This window comes from Pan troglodytes, chromosome 8, assembly GCF_028858775.2.
Source record: "Pan troglodytes isolate AG18354 chromosome 8, NHGRI_mPanTro3-v2.0_pri, whole genome shotgun sequence".
NCBI lineage: Eukaryota > Metazoa > Chordata > Mammalia > Primates > Hominidae > Pan > Pan troglodytes.
Window position 1 is genome coordinate 99,994,383 of NC_072406.2, and position 13,256 is coordinate 100,007,638.

The 13,256-nt window shown below is 34.5% G+C and overlaps 1 protein-coding gene across 15 annotated transcripts in view; it reads right to left on the reverse strand.

Moving 5' to 3' along the window:
• ATAD1 (ATPase family AAA domain containing 1) overlaps positions 1–13,256 on the reverse strand; it is an 88,149-nt gene that overhangs the window by 21,810 nt on the left and 53,083 nt on the right. For all 15 annotated transcript variants that reach the window (XM_063780852.1, XM_054659758.2, XM_016918815.4 and 12 more), the window contains 2 exons: positions 9,455–9,655; positions 1,319–1,425 (listed from right to left, as the gene is read on the reverse strand). In XM_063780852.1, the coding sequence (XP_063636922.1) occupies positions 1,319–1,425; positions 9,455–9,655 (308 nt within the window). The remainder of the gene's footprint in view (positions 1–1,318; positions 1,426–9,454; positions 9,656–13,256) is intronic.

Sequence of the window (13,256 nt, forward strand, 5' to 3'; positions counted from 1 at the left end):
CCAACTTGCATTCCAGAAGGAGATAAAACATGGAGAACAATAATTAAAGAAAAAATAACTGAATTTTAAATAATTCTAAATATAATACTTTTTTTAAAAAGGCAAAAACAGATTACAAAATAGGAAATACTAAAGTTGGCTGGGCGCAGTGGTTCATGCCTATAATCCCAGCACTTCAGGAGGGTGAGGTGGGTGGATCAGTTGAGGTCAGGAGTTCAAGACTAGCCTGGCCAACATAGTGAAACCCAGTCTCTACTAAAAATACAAAAATTAGCTGAGCATGGTAGTGCACGTCTGTAACCCCAGCTACTTGGGAGGCTGAAGCAGGAGAATCGCTTGAACCCGGAAGGCGGAGGTTGCAGTGAGCCGACATCACACCACTGTACTCCAGCCTGGGTGACAGAGCGAGACTCCATCTCAAAAAAAAAAAAAAAAAGAGAAAATACTAAAGTTAAAACAACAAAAGAACACTGTTAACTTTTCCATGAGATATAAGTAAGTGATTCATTAAAAAAAAAAAAAAAAAAAAAAGGGAAAATGGTTCTAGGATGTTTATTTCCAGCAATCTGGCTGAAAAAACAAACATGCCAGATTAACTTCTTTTTAACTTTCTTTTAAACCACTAAGCTGACAAGAAAGCACAGAATATTCAGAGGCCAAAAACTAAATGAAAACTGGGAACCTGAAGAGGAAAACTGAAAAATAAAGCTCTCTTTCTCTTTGGTCACATAACAGGGAACAAGCTATGGTTTCACAGCCATACAGGAGGAAGAGGAAAAGCCTAGGATACAAGTCTGTCTCGTATAAAATTGGGATCCTAAAGATAGGCATAGGTGACAGGAAGTGAGAAAGTGTTGTCAGTTTCAGCTACTAATGAACTCTGTCAAATGAAAATCAGGGAAGTGACTAAGAATTGACAGTATAAGGAATTATGGTGAAAGTCAAAAGTAAGAATCGAGGAAAACAGAAGGAACAGTTTTTTAAAAAAATGTACACAATACCCACGGACACTAGTCACTTCCTCTCCTTAGCACTGTAGGTTCTGAAAATTCCAAGGACAGGCTTTACTCTGGTGTTTTCTCTTCTGCTGCGTCTGTTTCAGGCATTTAGGCAATCTACTAATGTTTTGGTAAACACGAAGTCCTCAAATTGGATAAAGTTTATACAAACCATATTCTTTTGGATCCTTATCACTTAGTCATAAGTGTAAATAATTATGAAAAAAAAGTTTGTACAAAAGCATAGTAAGTAGCCCAGCAAATTTTCTATTAAGAACAAAAAAACCAACACAAGTTGAGGGCAGATTTTATTCAAATACCTGGCAGCTGTGATCAGTATCCAATCCATCCCAGAGACTCATAAACTGAGCTTTCATCATGGCTGTAGCTTCATGGTCAGAACTTGAACGGTTTCGTAGAAAGGAGTCTAGAAGTAAAAGGTCCTTAACCTTAGAAATTAAGAATTAATTATTTACCCTTTTTTTTGAGACAGGGTCTCACTCTGTTGCCCAGGCTGGGGTGCAATGGCGCAATTACAGCGCATTGCAACCTCGAACTCCCAGGCTTAAGTGATCCTCCTGCCTCAGCCTCTCGAGTAGCTAGGACTACAGGTACGTGCCACCATGCCGAGCTAATTTTTTTTTTATTTTCTGTAGAGACAGGTCTCACTATGTTGTCAAGGCTGGTCTTGAACTCCTGGCCTCAAGTGATTCTCCTGCCTTGGCCTCTCAAAGTGCTGGGATTACAGGCATGAGCCACCATGCCTAGCCTTATTTTATTTACTCTTTATGTAATTTCAAATGTTCCTAACATACTGAAATGATAAACGTTTTAGATGATGGGTATTCTAATTACCCTGGTCTGATCACTATATACTATAGTGATCATTGAAATGTCACTCTGTACCCCATAAATATGTGCAATTATTATGTCAATTAAGAAAAATGAAAAGAAAAAAAGTGTTTTAAAGCTGAAAACTTTATGAAAGATTACAAAAAAATTGGGCTATGTGTTTTAGACATTCTGATACAATAAACTTGGTAAATTATTAGGCAAATTAAAACACAATCATTCATAATTTTCGTTTCTTCTCTAAAAATACATTCATGACAACATATGTAAGAAAAATGAAGGATCTAGTACTGAGAGGCTGGAAGAGTTACGTGGAATCTCAGATGAAAGCCTGTGTGTTTTGCCTCTAACTTTCTAGGTCACCTGAACCCTATGTGCTCTTAGTTATGTTGCATACTTTTTTCTCATGCAGTTTCCTGTTAATAAATAAAAACGACATGGAAAAATGAGCAAAACACTATTAAGCCGAAAAATGTAGGACAGAAAATGATTTAAAACATATATGCTGGAATGTACATACATATGTTATACAAGGTAAAAAAAGCTTTTATGGAAATATACCAAAATGCTAATTACGTTGTATTATAGCTCAGGGATGGATTTAAGGACAAGTTTAACTTTCTCTTTTAAATTATTTTCTGTCTTCCAAATTATCTACAATGAACATGAAATGCTTTTTTAAAAAAAGGGGAAAACAATTTTATTTTAGAATATAAGACTGAAAGGTGCTACATCCAAATAATTAAAAAAAAAACAGTAAAAATAAATCTAGGATTTTCTAGTACAATCCCCATTTCAAATGTTTTGTCTTATATCCCTATAAATCACTTTTATTTCTGAATAACTATTACATTTTAGCATTGAAACTACAACACAAACTTTGTCGATCATACATGCAAGTGGCACAAAAATATCTTGTAATGTGCTATGTCCACACTTCAAAAAAGCATTTTTTATAAAAAGTAATTTCAGCAAAAACACATTACCATGACATATGAGAGTCCTGCAATGGCAAATATATATCCTAGATTTATTTAAAGTTTAATTTTGTAAAATCTGTCCTATCATTGGACTATAATTCAAACTAACCCATCTATTCTGAAGGTGGAAAAACCAGTCATTTTAAAACTGCCTAATTTTTAAAGATAAATTTTAAAATTCAACTGCCTACTTAATCTTCCTAATCTTCACTAAGTGGTTTTGGCAAGATGGTTACTTAAAATAATATGAAAAAATGCTAGATATGTATAAATAATTACATCCATCATTAAATTGTGAGTGGATTAAAGTCTCCAAATACATGACTAAGATATTAGAATAAATTAAAAAAAAAAAAAAAAAAACTCAAGGCAGGCAGATCACTCAAGCCAGGGGTTCGAGACCAGGCTTGGCAACATGGCAAAACCCCTCCTCTATTCAAAAAAAAATTTTGTTTAAACAACTATGTGCTTGCTTAGAAGAAACATACTATACATATAAGGACTCGGAATGATCAAAAAATAGAAAATGACACAGGTTGAGTATCCCTCCCTTATCCAAGATGCTGAGGACCAGAAGTGTTTCAAATTTCAGATTTTGGAATATTTGCATATACATAATGATATGATATCTTGGGGATAGAACCCAAGTCCGGATATGAAATTCATCTATGTTTCATATATACCTTATACACATAGAATGAAGGTAATTTAATACAGTATTTTACATAATTTTGTGCATGAAACAAAGTTTTGACTGAGTTTTGACCACAATCTGTTATATGAGGTCAGGCATGAAAGTTTTCCACTTGTGGCATCATGTTGGTGCTCAAAAACTTTCGAATTTTGGAGTACTTTGTATCTTGGATTTTTGGATTACAGATGTTCAATCTGTATCTGCAAACACAAACAAAAAATTGGATAGATTTTTTTTTTATAAAAGTAAATGCACATCTGACAAATGGTGCTGGAGCAAGTGGACATTCATCGGCAAAAAAACGGACCAACACAGACTGTAATTTTCACAAAAATTAACACAAAATGGATCACGAATATACATGTAAAACACAAAACTATAAAACTTCTAGGAAATAATATAGAAGAAAATCTAGGTGACCTTGGACTTGATTAATTTTTATGTCTAACACCAAAAGCATGATCCATCAAAAATAAATGTGTAAGTTGGACTTAAAATTCCTGGCTGGGCATGGTGGCACTTTGGGAGGCCGAGGTGGGTGGATCACTTGAGGTCAGGAGTTTGAGACCAGCCCGACTAACATGGTGAAACCTCATCTCTACTAAAAATACAAAATTGGCTGGGCATGGTGGCGAATGCCTATAATCCCAGCTACTTGGGAGGCTGAGGCAGGAGAATCACTTGAATCCAGGAGACAGAGGTTGCAGAGAGCTGAGGTCGTGCCACTGCACTCCAGCCTGGGCAACAAGAGTGAAACTCTGTCTCAAAAAATATATAAAATAAAATAAAACAAAATAAATAAAATAAAATTCGTGCTATGTGAAAGATACTGCTAAGGAAATGAAATGACAAGCCACAGACTGGCAAAAAATATTTGCAAACACATACCTGGTAAAGGACTTGTACCCAAAATATAAAAAGAACTCTTAAAGTTCAACAATAAGATAATAACCTAATTGTTGTTCCCAACACAAATAAATGATAAATCTTTGAGGTGATGGATATGCCAATTAGCCTGATTTGCTCATTGCATACGTGCCTCATACATATGTACAATTATTATGTATCAATAAAAAATTAAAAAATCAAACAATAAAAAATATTACAATTGTTTCAAAATGGGCAAAACATTTGAACAGACACCTCAACAAAGATACACAGATGACAAATAAGCATATGAAACAATGTTCAACATCATGTCATTATGAAAATGCAAATTTTAAAAATGGGAAACTATTAGATACCTATATATCTATTACAATAGCTAAAAATCCCCAAAATTAATAAAACCAAATGCTAGAGAAGATGTATACCAATAGGAACCTCAGTTATTGCTGGTGGAAATGCAAAATGGTACAGCCACTTTGGAAGACAGTTTGCTAGTGTCTTACAAAACTAAACACTGTTTTACCATATGATCAAGCTGTGGTACTCTTAGGTATTTCACCCAGTTGAGATGCAACCTGTGTCCACAGGAAAACCTACACATGATGCTGTCAGCAGCATTACTCCTAATTGCCCAAAACAAGGTGTCATTTTAATAGACGAAAGGAAAAACTAACTGTGGTACATCTACATAATAGAATATTATTTAGCAATAAAAATAAGCTATCAAATCATGAAAAGATGTGGAGGAAACTTAAATGCATATTGCTAAGGGAAAGAAGCCAGTCTGAAAAGATTACATAATGTATGATTCCAACTGTAACATTACAGAAAAGGTAAAACTATAGAGACAGTAAAAAAAGATCAGCGGATGCTAGCAGTTTGGGAGGAAAAGGGAAGGACAAATATTTGATACTATTGTGTATGAGACTGTAATGATAAATAAAAAACATTATGCTTTGTCAAAGCCCAAAGAACTGTGCAACACAAAGAATGAACCTTAAACTATGGACTTTGGTTAATTACAATGTATCAATACTGGTTCATTATTAAATGTCTCATGCTAGTATTAATACTAGGAGAAACTATATATCTGGGGGGCATATGGGAACTCTCTATATGATTTCTGCTCAATTCTGCAAACTTAAAACCATTATTAAAAATAAAGACTATTAATGTATTTTAGAAAAGGTTAATGAAGATATGAGGTTGCAAGAAACAAAGAAAAAAAATCCCAGAGTTCAAAAAAAAGTGGAACTGAACATAAGAGTTGGAAAACCTTGATGTGATTATGCTACCGTCTGTTGTGTTTGTATACACAGCAGGTATGCATATAGACATATACAGCATCAAAAGGTTCTGCTTTGTTGTTAACATCCACATACAGGCTGAAGCCAAGATGCTTGGAAGGATTAACACTCACAGAAAGTGTAGACAAGAAAAAAAAATTTTGCTCGTCACTGTACAAGGAAACTTGTCCATCTTTGCCTGGGCTCTGAGGGGTAAAAATGTCCTCCTTACACAAAAAACTAGGACCATGGGGAGTCTCTTTCAGGTATGAAGTCAAATTTGTACCACCATTCAGTCTGGGAACACACAAACTGAGAAATTATCTAAAATTGGTTTTGAACGATCAGACCCCTGAAGTTCTAAGCTGAGGACAGAAAAAGTACCCTGGATCTTCTTAGGCAAAAAAGAATTCTCATATAAAAACAAGCCTAAAGCCATCTAATGTTACAAATGACACAAGGAAACAAACCACTATTAAAAAAAAGTCAACATAAAGTAAAATTAGAATTTCAGAAAAGAGCAATTCAAAAACTACACAAAAATAGTATGTTTAAAATTCTAAAGATATAAAAGGGATTGAAATTCTAAAATAACAAGCTACAGTAAAAAAAGGGAAACATTTTATAAAGAACCAAACAGAACTTCCAAAGTTCAAATATAATCAACAAAAAACAAACCCAATAGTTGAAAGATTAAATATAGCCAAGGAAAGAATTGCCTTTATAATCTACTCAAAAATTGAATTATTTTTAAGTTGTACCACTATTTTGTGTACCAACAAGAAACTTAAAATGCTGCCAACTCAATTGTAACATGCTATCCTAATTTCGAAGATGTTAAAATGTAAAAAACAAAACAGTATGTCTTAGAATTGATGAAATACTGTACAGAACTAAATGACAAACTGTAGAAATGACTCAAAATGGAAGAGATGAAGAATTTTTTTTTTTGAAGATGGGGTCTTGCTCTGTTGCCCAGGCTGCAGTGCAGTGGCATGACCTATGCTCACTGAATATCCTCAATCTCCTGGGCTCAAGTGATCCTCTCACCTCAGCCTCCCAAGTAGCTGGGACTAGAGGCATGCGTTACCACACCCGGCTAATTTTTGTATTTTTTTTGTAGATATGGGGTCTCACATGTTGCCCAGGCTGGTCTCAAATTACTGGACTCAAGGAAACCTCCTGCCTTGGCCTCTCCAAGTGCTGGGATTACAGATGTGAGCCACCACACCTGGCCTGAGAATTGTTTTTTTTTTAATGGGAACATTGCAACATGCAAATATATACAATGGCTGAGAAATCCTCCAGAATTAATGAAAGTCACACATCCTCAGATAAGTGGCTTAGCAGGCTAAATGAAAATAAATGCAGACCTAGAAAAAAACCATACTTAAATAGCAGAATGACATGAAAATCTAACAGCAACTAGAGAGAAAGGATAGATTACTTACAAATATAGGGCAATAAGGAGAATTCTCAAAAGCAACAAGATTAAAAACATTAGAATGCAATGGAATTGTAGCTTTAAGACGCTGAATGTGATTCTGTATCATTTAAGAGAGAAAGTAGAATTAACACATGTTCACACACAGAAAGAATCTACTCTTTGTACAACCTTTGCTGAAAGAACTTTGAAAGACTTCAGTAAAAACAAAGTTAAATCCAGAAAAGACAAGATCAAAGAAGCAATGGTGAGCAAAAAACCTAGCAAACGTGGCACTAAACAAGCAATGCCAGTATAAAATAGCAATTAATATTGAAGGTAGAAGAAAAATAAAATGTTTAACAATAACATGTAAGAGATGAGATATTATTATTACCTAAGAGTTCTAAGTTCTCTGTGAATTATTTGGAAGGAAGGTAGAGATTACCCTTGACTTTTAAGTTGATATTCTAAACGTTTCACTAAAGTAAAAGAACGTATAACTTCTAAACCTGTAGCAAGAAAAAGGGAATAAAGCAAAAAAGTCTACTAGACTGGTAAATTAAAAGCAAAAAATAATATAGCAGAAGTAAATCAGCTAGGTGTTATAATCCCAGCACTTTAGGAGGCTGAGGCAGGAGGATCATTGGACCCCAGGAGTTGGGGACCAACCTAGGCAACATAGTGAGACTTCGTCTCTACAAAAAAATTAAAACATTAGCAGGGCATGGTGGTACACGCCTGTATTCTCAGCTACTTGAAAGGTTGAGGCAGGAGGATCACTTGAGCCGGGGAGGTCAAGGCTGCAGTGAGTCATGGTTGTGCCACTGCAATCCAGCCGTGACAGAGCGTGAAAAAAAAAAAAAAAGAAATCTGAATTATCTCAGCTATCATAACAAAATCAAACTAATCACACTTCCCAGTTAAAGAGAAGCTTAGATTAAAATTTTTAGTCAATCTAGCTAATAGGCCAGGTGTGGTGGACACACCTGTAATCACAATGCTTTGGGAGGCCAAGGCAGGGCAGATTGCTTGGCCCCAAGAGTTTTAGACCATCCTGGGCAACATGGAGAAACCCTGACTCTACAAAAATTAGTGGTGTGTGGTAGCACACACCTGTGGTCCCAGCTACTCAGGAGGCTGAGGTGGAAGGTTCACTTGAGCTGGGGGAGGTTGAGGCTGCAGTGAGCCATGATCACGCCACTGCATTCCAGCCTGGGTAACAGAGTGAGATGCTGTCTTAAAAAAAAAAAAACAAAATAAACTAGCTATATATTCCTCTGTTCAAGACGCACACCAAAATAACTGGAGTAAATTGATGAGAAAAGATACATAAAGCAAACAAGTAACCAAAACAAAGCTATACTACATATTTGTATCTATTTTTCTCTCTACATATTTACATAGCCTATCATACTAAATTTAACTATAATAAAATATAATTCAAAACTACAGTAATAAAGCTATATAAATATATATCCCAATACTAATAATACTGTATTAGTATAACTATATATATTTATATATACATCGTACCAGGAACAGAACAAAAATATTGATCCATAAAATATAGCAAGAGTCCATTAATATAAAAGTCATGACATACAGCAAAGGATAGTCTAGTTTGCTGTCTTTTTGGAAAAGAATGAAATTAGATTCCTATCTCATGTTATATATAATTTTTAAAAAGAGAACATTTATGGGGATAGTGAAGGTATTTGTAAACCAGATACAAAACGTATAAACCACAAAGGAAAAATACTGACTATAGCCAAATAATAAACTGTAAAAAAAAAACTATCAGAAAAAAGATAGACTAGAAAATAGGTGTAATCATAATAAACATCAACAAAAGAAAACTACAAATAACTCCAAAGAAATATTGACAATTCACAAATAAGAAAACCCAAATGGCTAATCAACATGCTAAAAGATGCCCAAGTTTACTACCAAGCAGGAAAACATAAATAGGTATAATAACTAAAGAACTGGTAATCCTAGTGAGGTTGAAGATAGATATATCACACAACCAAATGATTCAACTTCTAGGTATCTTTCCCGGGCAAACATATATACATGAGAAAACATGTACATGGATATCTACTGCATACTGTTTGTAACAGAGAAAAGACAGAAAAACCTATCTATCAAGTAGGGGAGTATATAGTCTATGGTTCATTCTACAACACAGAAATTATACATAGCATATTATGATGTTGGTTATGTTCTTTGTTTTATTAACATGGCCTAATAAATGTTAAAAACTAAATCTGGTTATCTAAATATCTCTAAAAATGGCCTTTAAAAATACTCATATAGAAAACATAGCATACCTATTTCATCTATAAAGATGATGGATGGTTGTAGCTTTATGGCAAGGGAGAAGACAGCAGCAGCCAATTTCTGAGATTCTCCATACCACTTATCGGTCAGTGTCGAAGGCTGAAGGTTAATAAATCGACAGCCTGCTTCTTTGGCTGTGGCCTTGGCAATCAACGTTTTACCACAGCCTGGAGGCCCATAGAGAAGAACACCTGGAAATGAATATGTTATTTATTACCTTTAAGGGGATATTTGCTTTAATTTATATGATAATCAATAGAATAGTAATTCCTTCCACAAAAAACTTTCCCAATATTCAATTCTGCTTTTATTTAATCTTGTTTATAGTAGGTAAGATAGAAGAAAGGAAGATGCCATGTTCTAAGCTCAGTGTCAGTTAAGAGCATGTATTTGGGGATTACAGCATCCTGTGCCCTCTCCCTTCATGAAAAGGTTCAGTTTAAATGCTCACCTTGACATCCAAATTCATACCACTTTATCAACAGTTGATAAACAAAATCATCTAAGGCCCTCCACCTTCACAAGCAAACAAAGCACCATAGTGCTTTGATATTAGCCTACAGAAGGTAAACAACTTCAAAACAGATTGTGGCAAACACTGTTTTGCTGTTGCTCACAGATTAAGTTTTAGCCAAAGGACATGTGCCTTTTTCCAAACAATCTTTTCCTAAAAGAAACAGAAATTATCAGTCACTCCTGTTTTAATTTCCAAAGAATAAAACTATATTATTAACCTATGGTCTCCATTAACAGCATTTTGCTGCTAAATACAATTTAAGGTAACACTTTAAATACAAGGGATCTAGAGGTTGGGATCTTGAACATTTTGGGAACCACCACCAACTGTTTCTCAACTAAAATGAGATAGCATTTTCTAAATTTAATAATATTAAATATATAATAATACTAAATATATAATACTAAAATTATAATTTTACCAAATTACTAAACTCAGTACTACATGATTTGGCACCTAAACTTAGTACTAAGATGGTTATTAAAATAAACCATCTACAGACAGCCCTAACAAAAACTGTAATAGGCAGACCTCTCAAAATATTTGTTTAATTCAAAGCTCAACTTTTCCTATGAAACAGTATTTTTGAAAATGCCATCTATATAGATGGCATGCTAGGGTGAACTGGAAGGGATCTGGAGGAGTCCAAAATTTTCTTATATATAATAAAAATAAAATTCAAAATGAGAGGAAAAATAATTTTGTATGAAAATTCCCAAAAATATCTCAATTAAAAAAAAAAAAAAGAAATCTGCACCTGATTCCATAACTCTAGCAATTTTATTTTTCACATCAAACACTTCAAAATAATGTTCAAGCTCTTCCTCAAGCATACATAGAATTTTCTACTGGTCTTTATAATTCTTGAAGATTCAAGTTCTAACAGCAACTAATCTAAGTTTAATCATATGAAACTAAACTTTTCTAAAGCTGACTTTTAAATTTAAATCCATAAGCTTTACCAATACATGTTAATTGTATTTTCAAGCATTCTGCAAATTTTAATTAAGTTCACTTAGGTGCTTAAAATTTGGTTAAGTCAGTTATAATTTGAATCTTCTACTGACATTTTTCTTTTGGATGGCTCATATGAAACAATAAAGAATAGTAATCTAAAACCACCTGTTTGCAGATACTTGGAATTATTAATTTCATCATTTTGATCACATAATTTAATATAGAATGCATATCCATTATAAAACTTTTATACACATGTTACTTAAATCTCTGGGTTTTTATATTGTTACACTTGGTACTTTCTTAAAAACTAAATTTCAAGGTTTTTAGAACAAAGTATTTATGCAAAAGCCTCCATATTTTGTTGACTTTGTAGCTACTCTACCACTTCATAAACATATTCAGAGATTTTAGAATGTTGTGTTTGATTCAAATTATTCATCTATCACTTGGAATATTTCCCTTCTAGTAGTTCGGTTTTGTTACTTCTTAGCAGGATTAAGTTTTTCCTCTTCAAGGATTACAATTAGTGTTATTAACTGAGCAGTTATGAGTGTCTGGAGTGCCTAAAGATTTAATATGCAAAGAAAGCTTGTGGCTATCCTAACTTTCTGGGGACAGGCTGTAACAGAGAAGGTACACAAGCTGTCAATATTCCCTTCTTGACCTGGGTAGTAGTTACATAAGTGTGTTCGCCTTATAGTTATTCAGTAAACTGCTTTATCCCCATTCCTGTGGCTCACGCCTGTAATCCCAGCACTTTGGGAGGGCGAGGCGGGCAGATCACGAGGTGAGGAGATCGAGACCATCCTGGCTAATACGGTGAAACCCCGACTCTACCAAAATATAAAAAATTAGCCAGGCATGGTGGTGCACGCCTGTAATCCCAGCTACTCGGGAGGCTGAGTTAGAAGAATCTCTTAAACCCGGGAGGCAGAGGTTGCAGTGAGCCAAGATCGCGCCATTGCACTCCGGGGTGGGCAACAGGGCGAGACTCCGTCTCAAAAAAAAAAAAAAGTTACACTAAAATTCAGATTGGCTTGTCTGACAAATTATCAGTGAGTCTAGAGATAACGTTATTTAGAGTGGCACCTTTTCTATATACTTTCCTAAAATGGTCTCCACAGTGATAATAATTACGATGGGTGACAAATGAGTACTGCAATGAATGTGAGGCATTTAGCTTTTATTATTAGCTTTGCAACCTTTAAATTAGTTCTTTGAGCTTAATCTGATACTTTTATAACCAACTTCAACAAATAAAAACTGTGTTTATTATCTTAAGCTTTATAGAGGCTTAAAAATTTAAACCCCTTTTTAAGACGGATGTTTTTGGTAATGGCTTTACTTAGTAAGTGCTACATGCAAATAAAAGATTTAGGAAGAGGATGGGCACAGTGGTTCACACCTGTAATCTCAACACTTTGGGATGCTGAGGCAGGAGGATAACGAGCCCAGGAATTCAAGACCAACCTGGGCCACAAAGTGAGACCCTGTCTCTACAAAAAATTAAAACATTAGGCAGGCATGGTGGTACATGCCTTGCAGTTCCAGCTACTCAGGACCCAGAGGCAGGAGGATCATTTGAGCCCAGGAGGCTGCAGCAGTGGGCTATGGTTACACACTCCAGCCTGGTGACAGTAAGACTCTGTCTCCAAAAAAAAGGATAAGGAACAAAAAAAGTACTGGGATACACAAATCTAAATTTGAGATAATCCTCATTTGTGACAAATATTCCACCTTATTAGTGCCTATTTTTCTTTTTTGGACAACTGTTTATTGGCTTTAACATAAAATTTGTCCAAATGGTGCAAAAATAGACATCTATATAAATTAAATCTACTTAAATATAAAGTACTTGAGAAGAATATGGGTCTTTATAACAGAAAATCTATTTTTAAAATTATTTTTTTCCTTAGGTTATTCACAATTTAAAGAATGCACCAAAACATGAAGTATAACATTCACAAATGTAATAAAATTTATATACCAAAATAACAATACAGAATTCAGAAAGTTTACAGAGGAAGCCATATGGCATTCAGATGGATTTTGTTGGAATTTTAACTGTTGTAAATTTTTAGACGTTTGAGGGAAAAAAATCACTTTTTAAATATAACCGTCAATATCTTATGTGTGCCCCCATTTCCCTGTCACCAATTAGCGGCATCATGGTGTGCATTAGCTTCAACTTTATATCTATACACAATAGTTACATATGACCTCATGCACTGCATGGATACTGCAGTCACTCTCCCATTATCTTTTTGTAGTCTGTGTGAAGCAGTGATCACTTTCAGCTCAGATAGCAATAAACT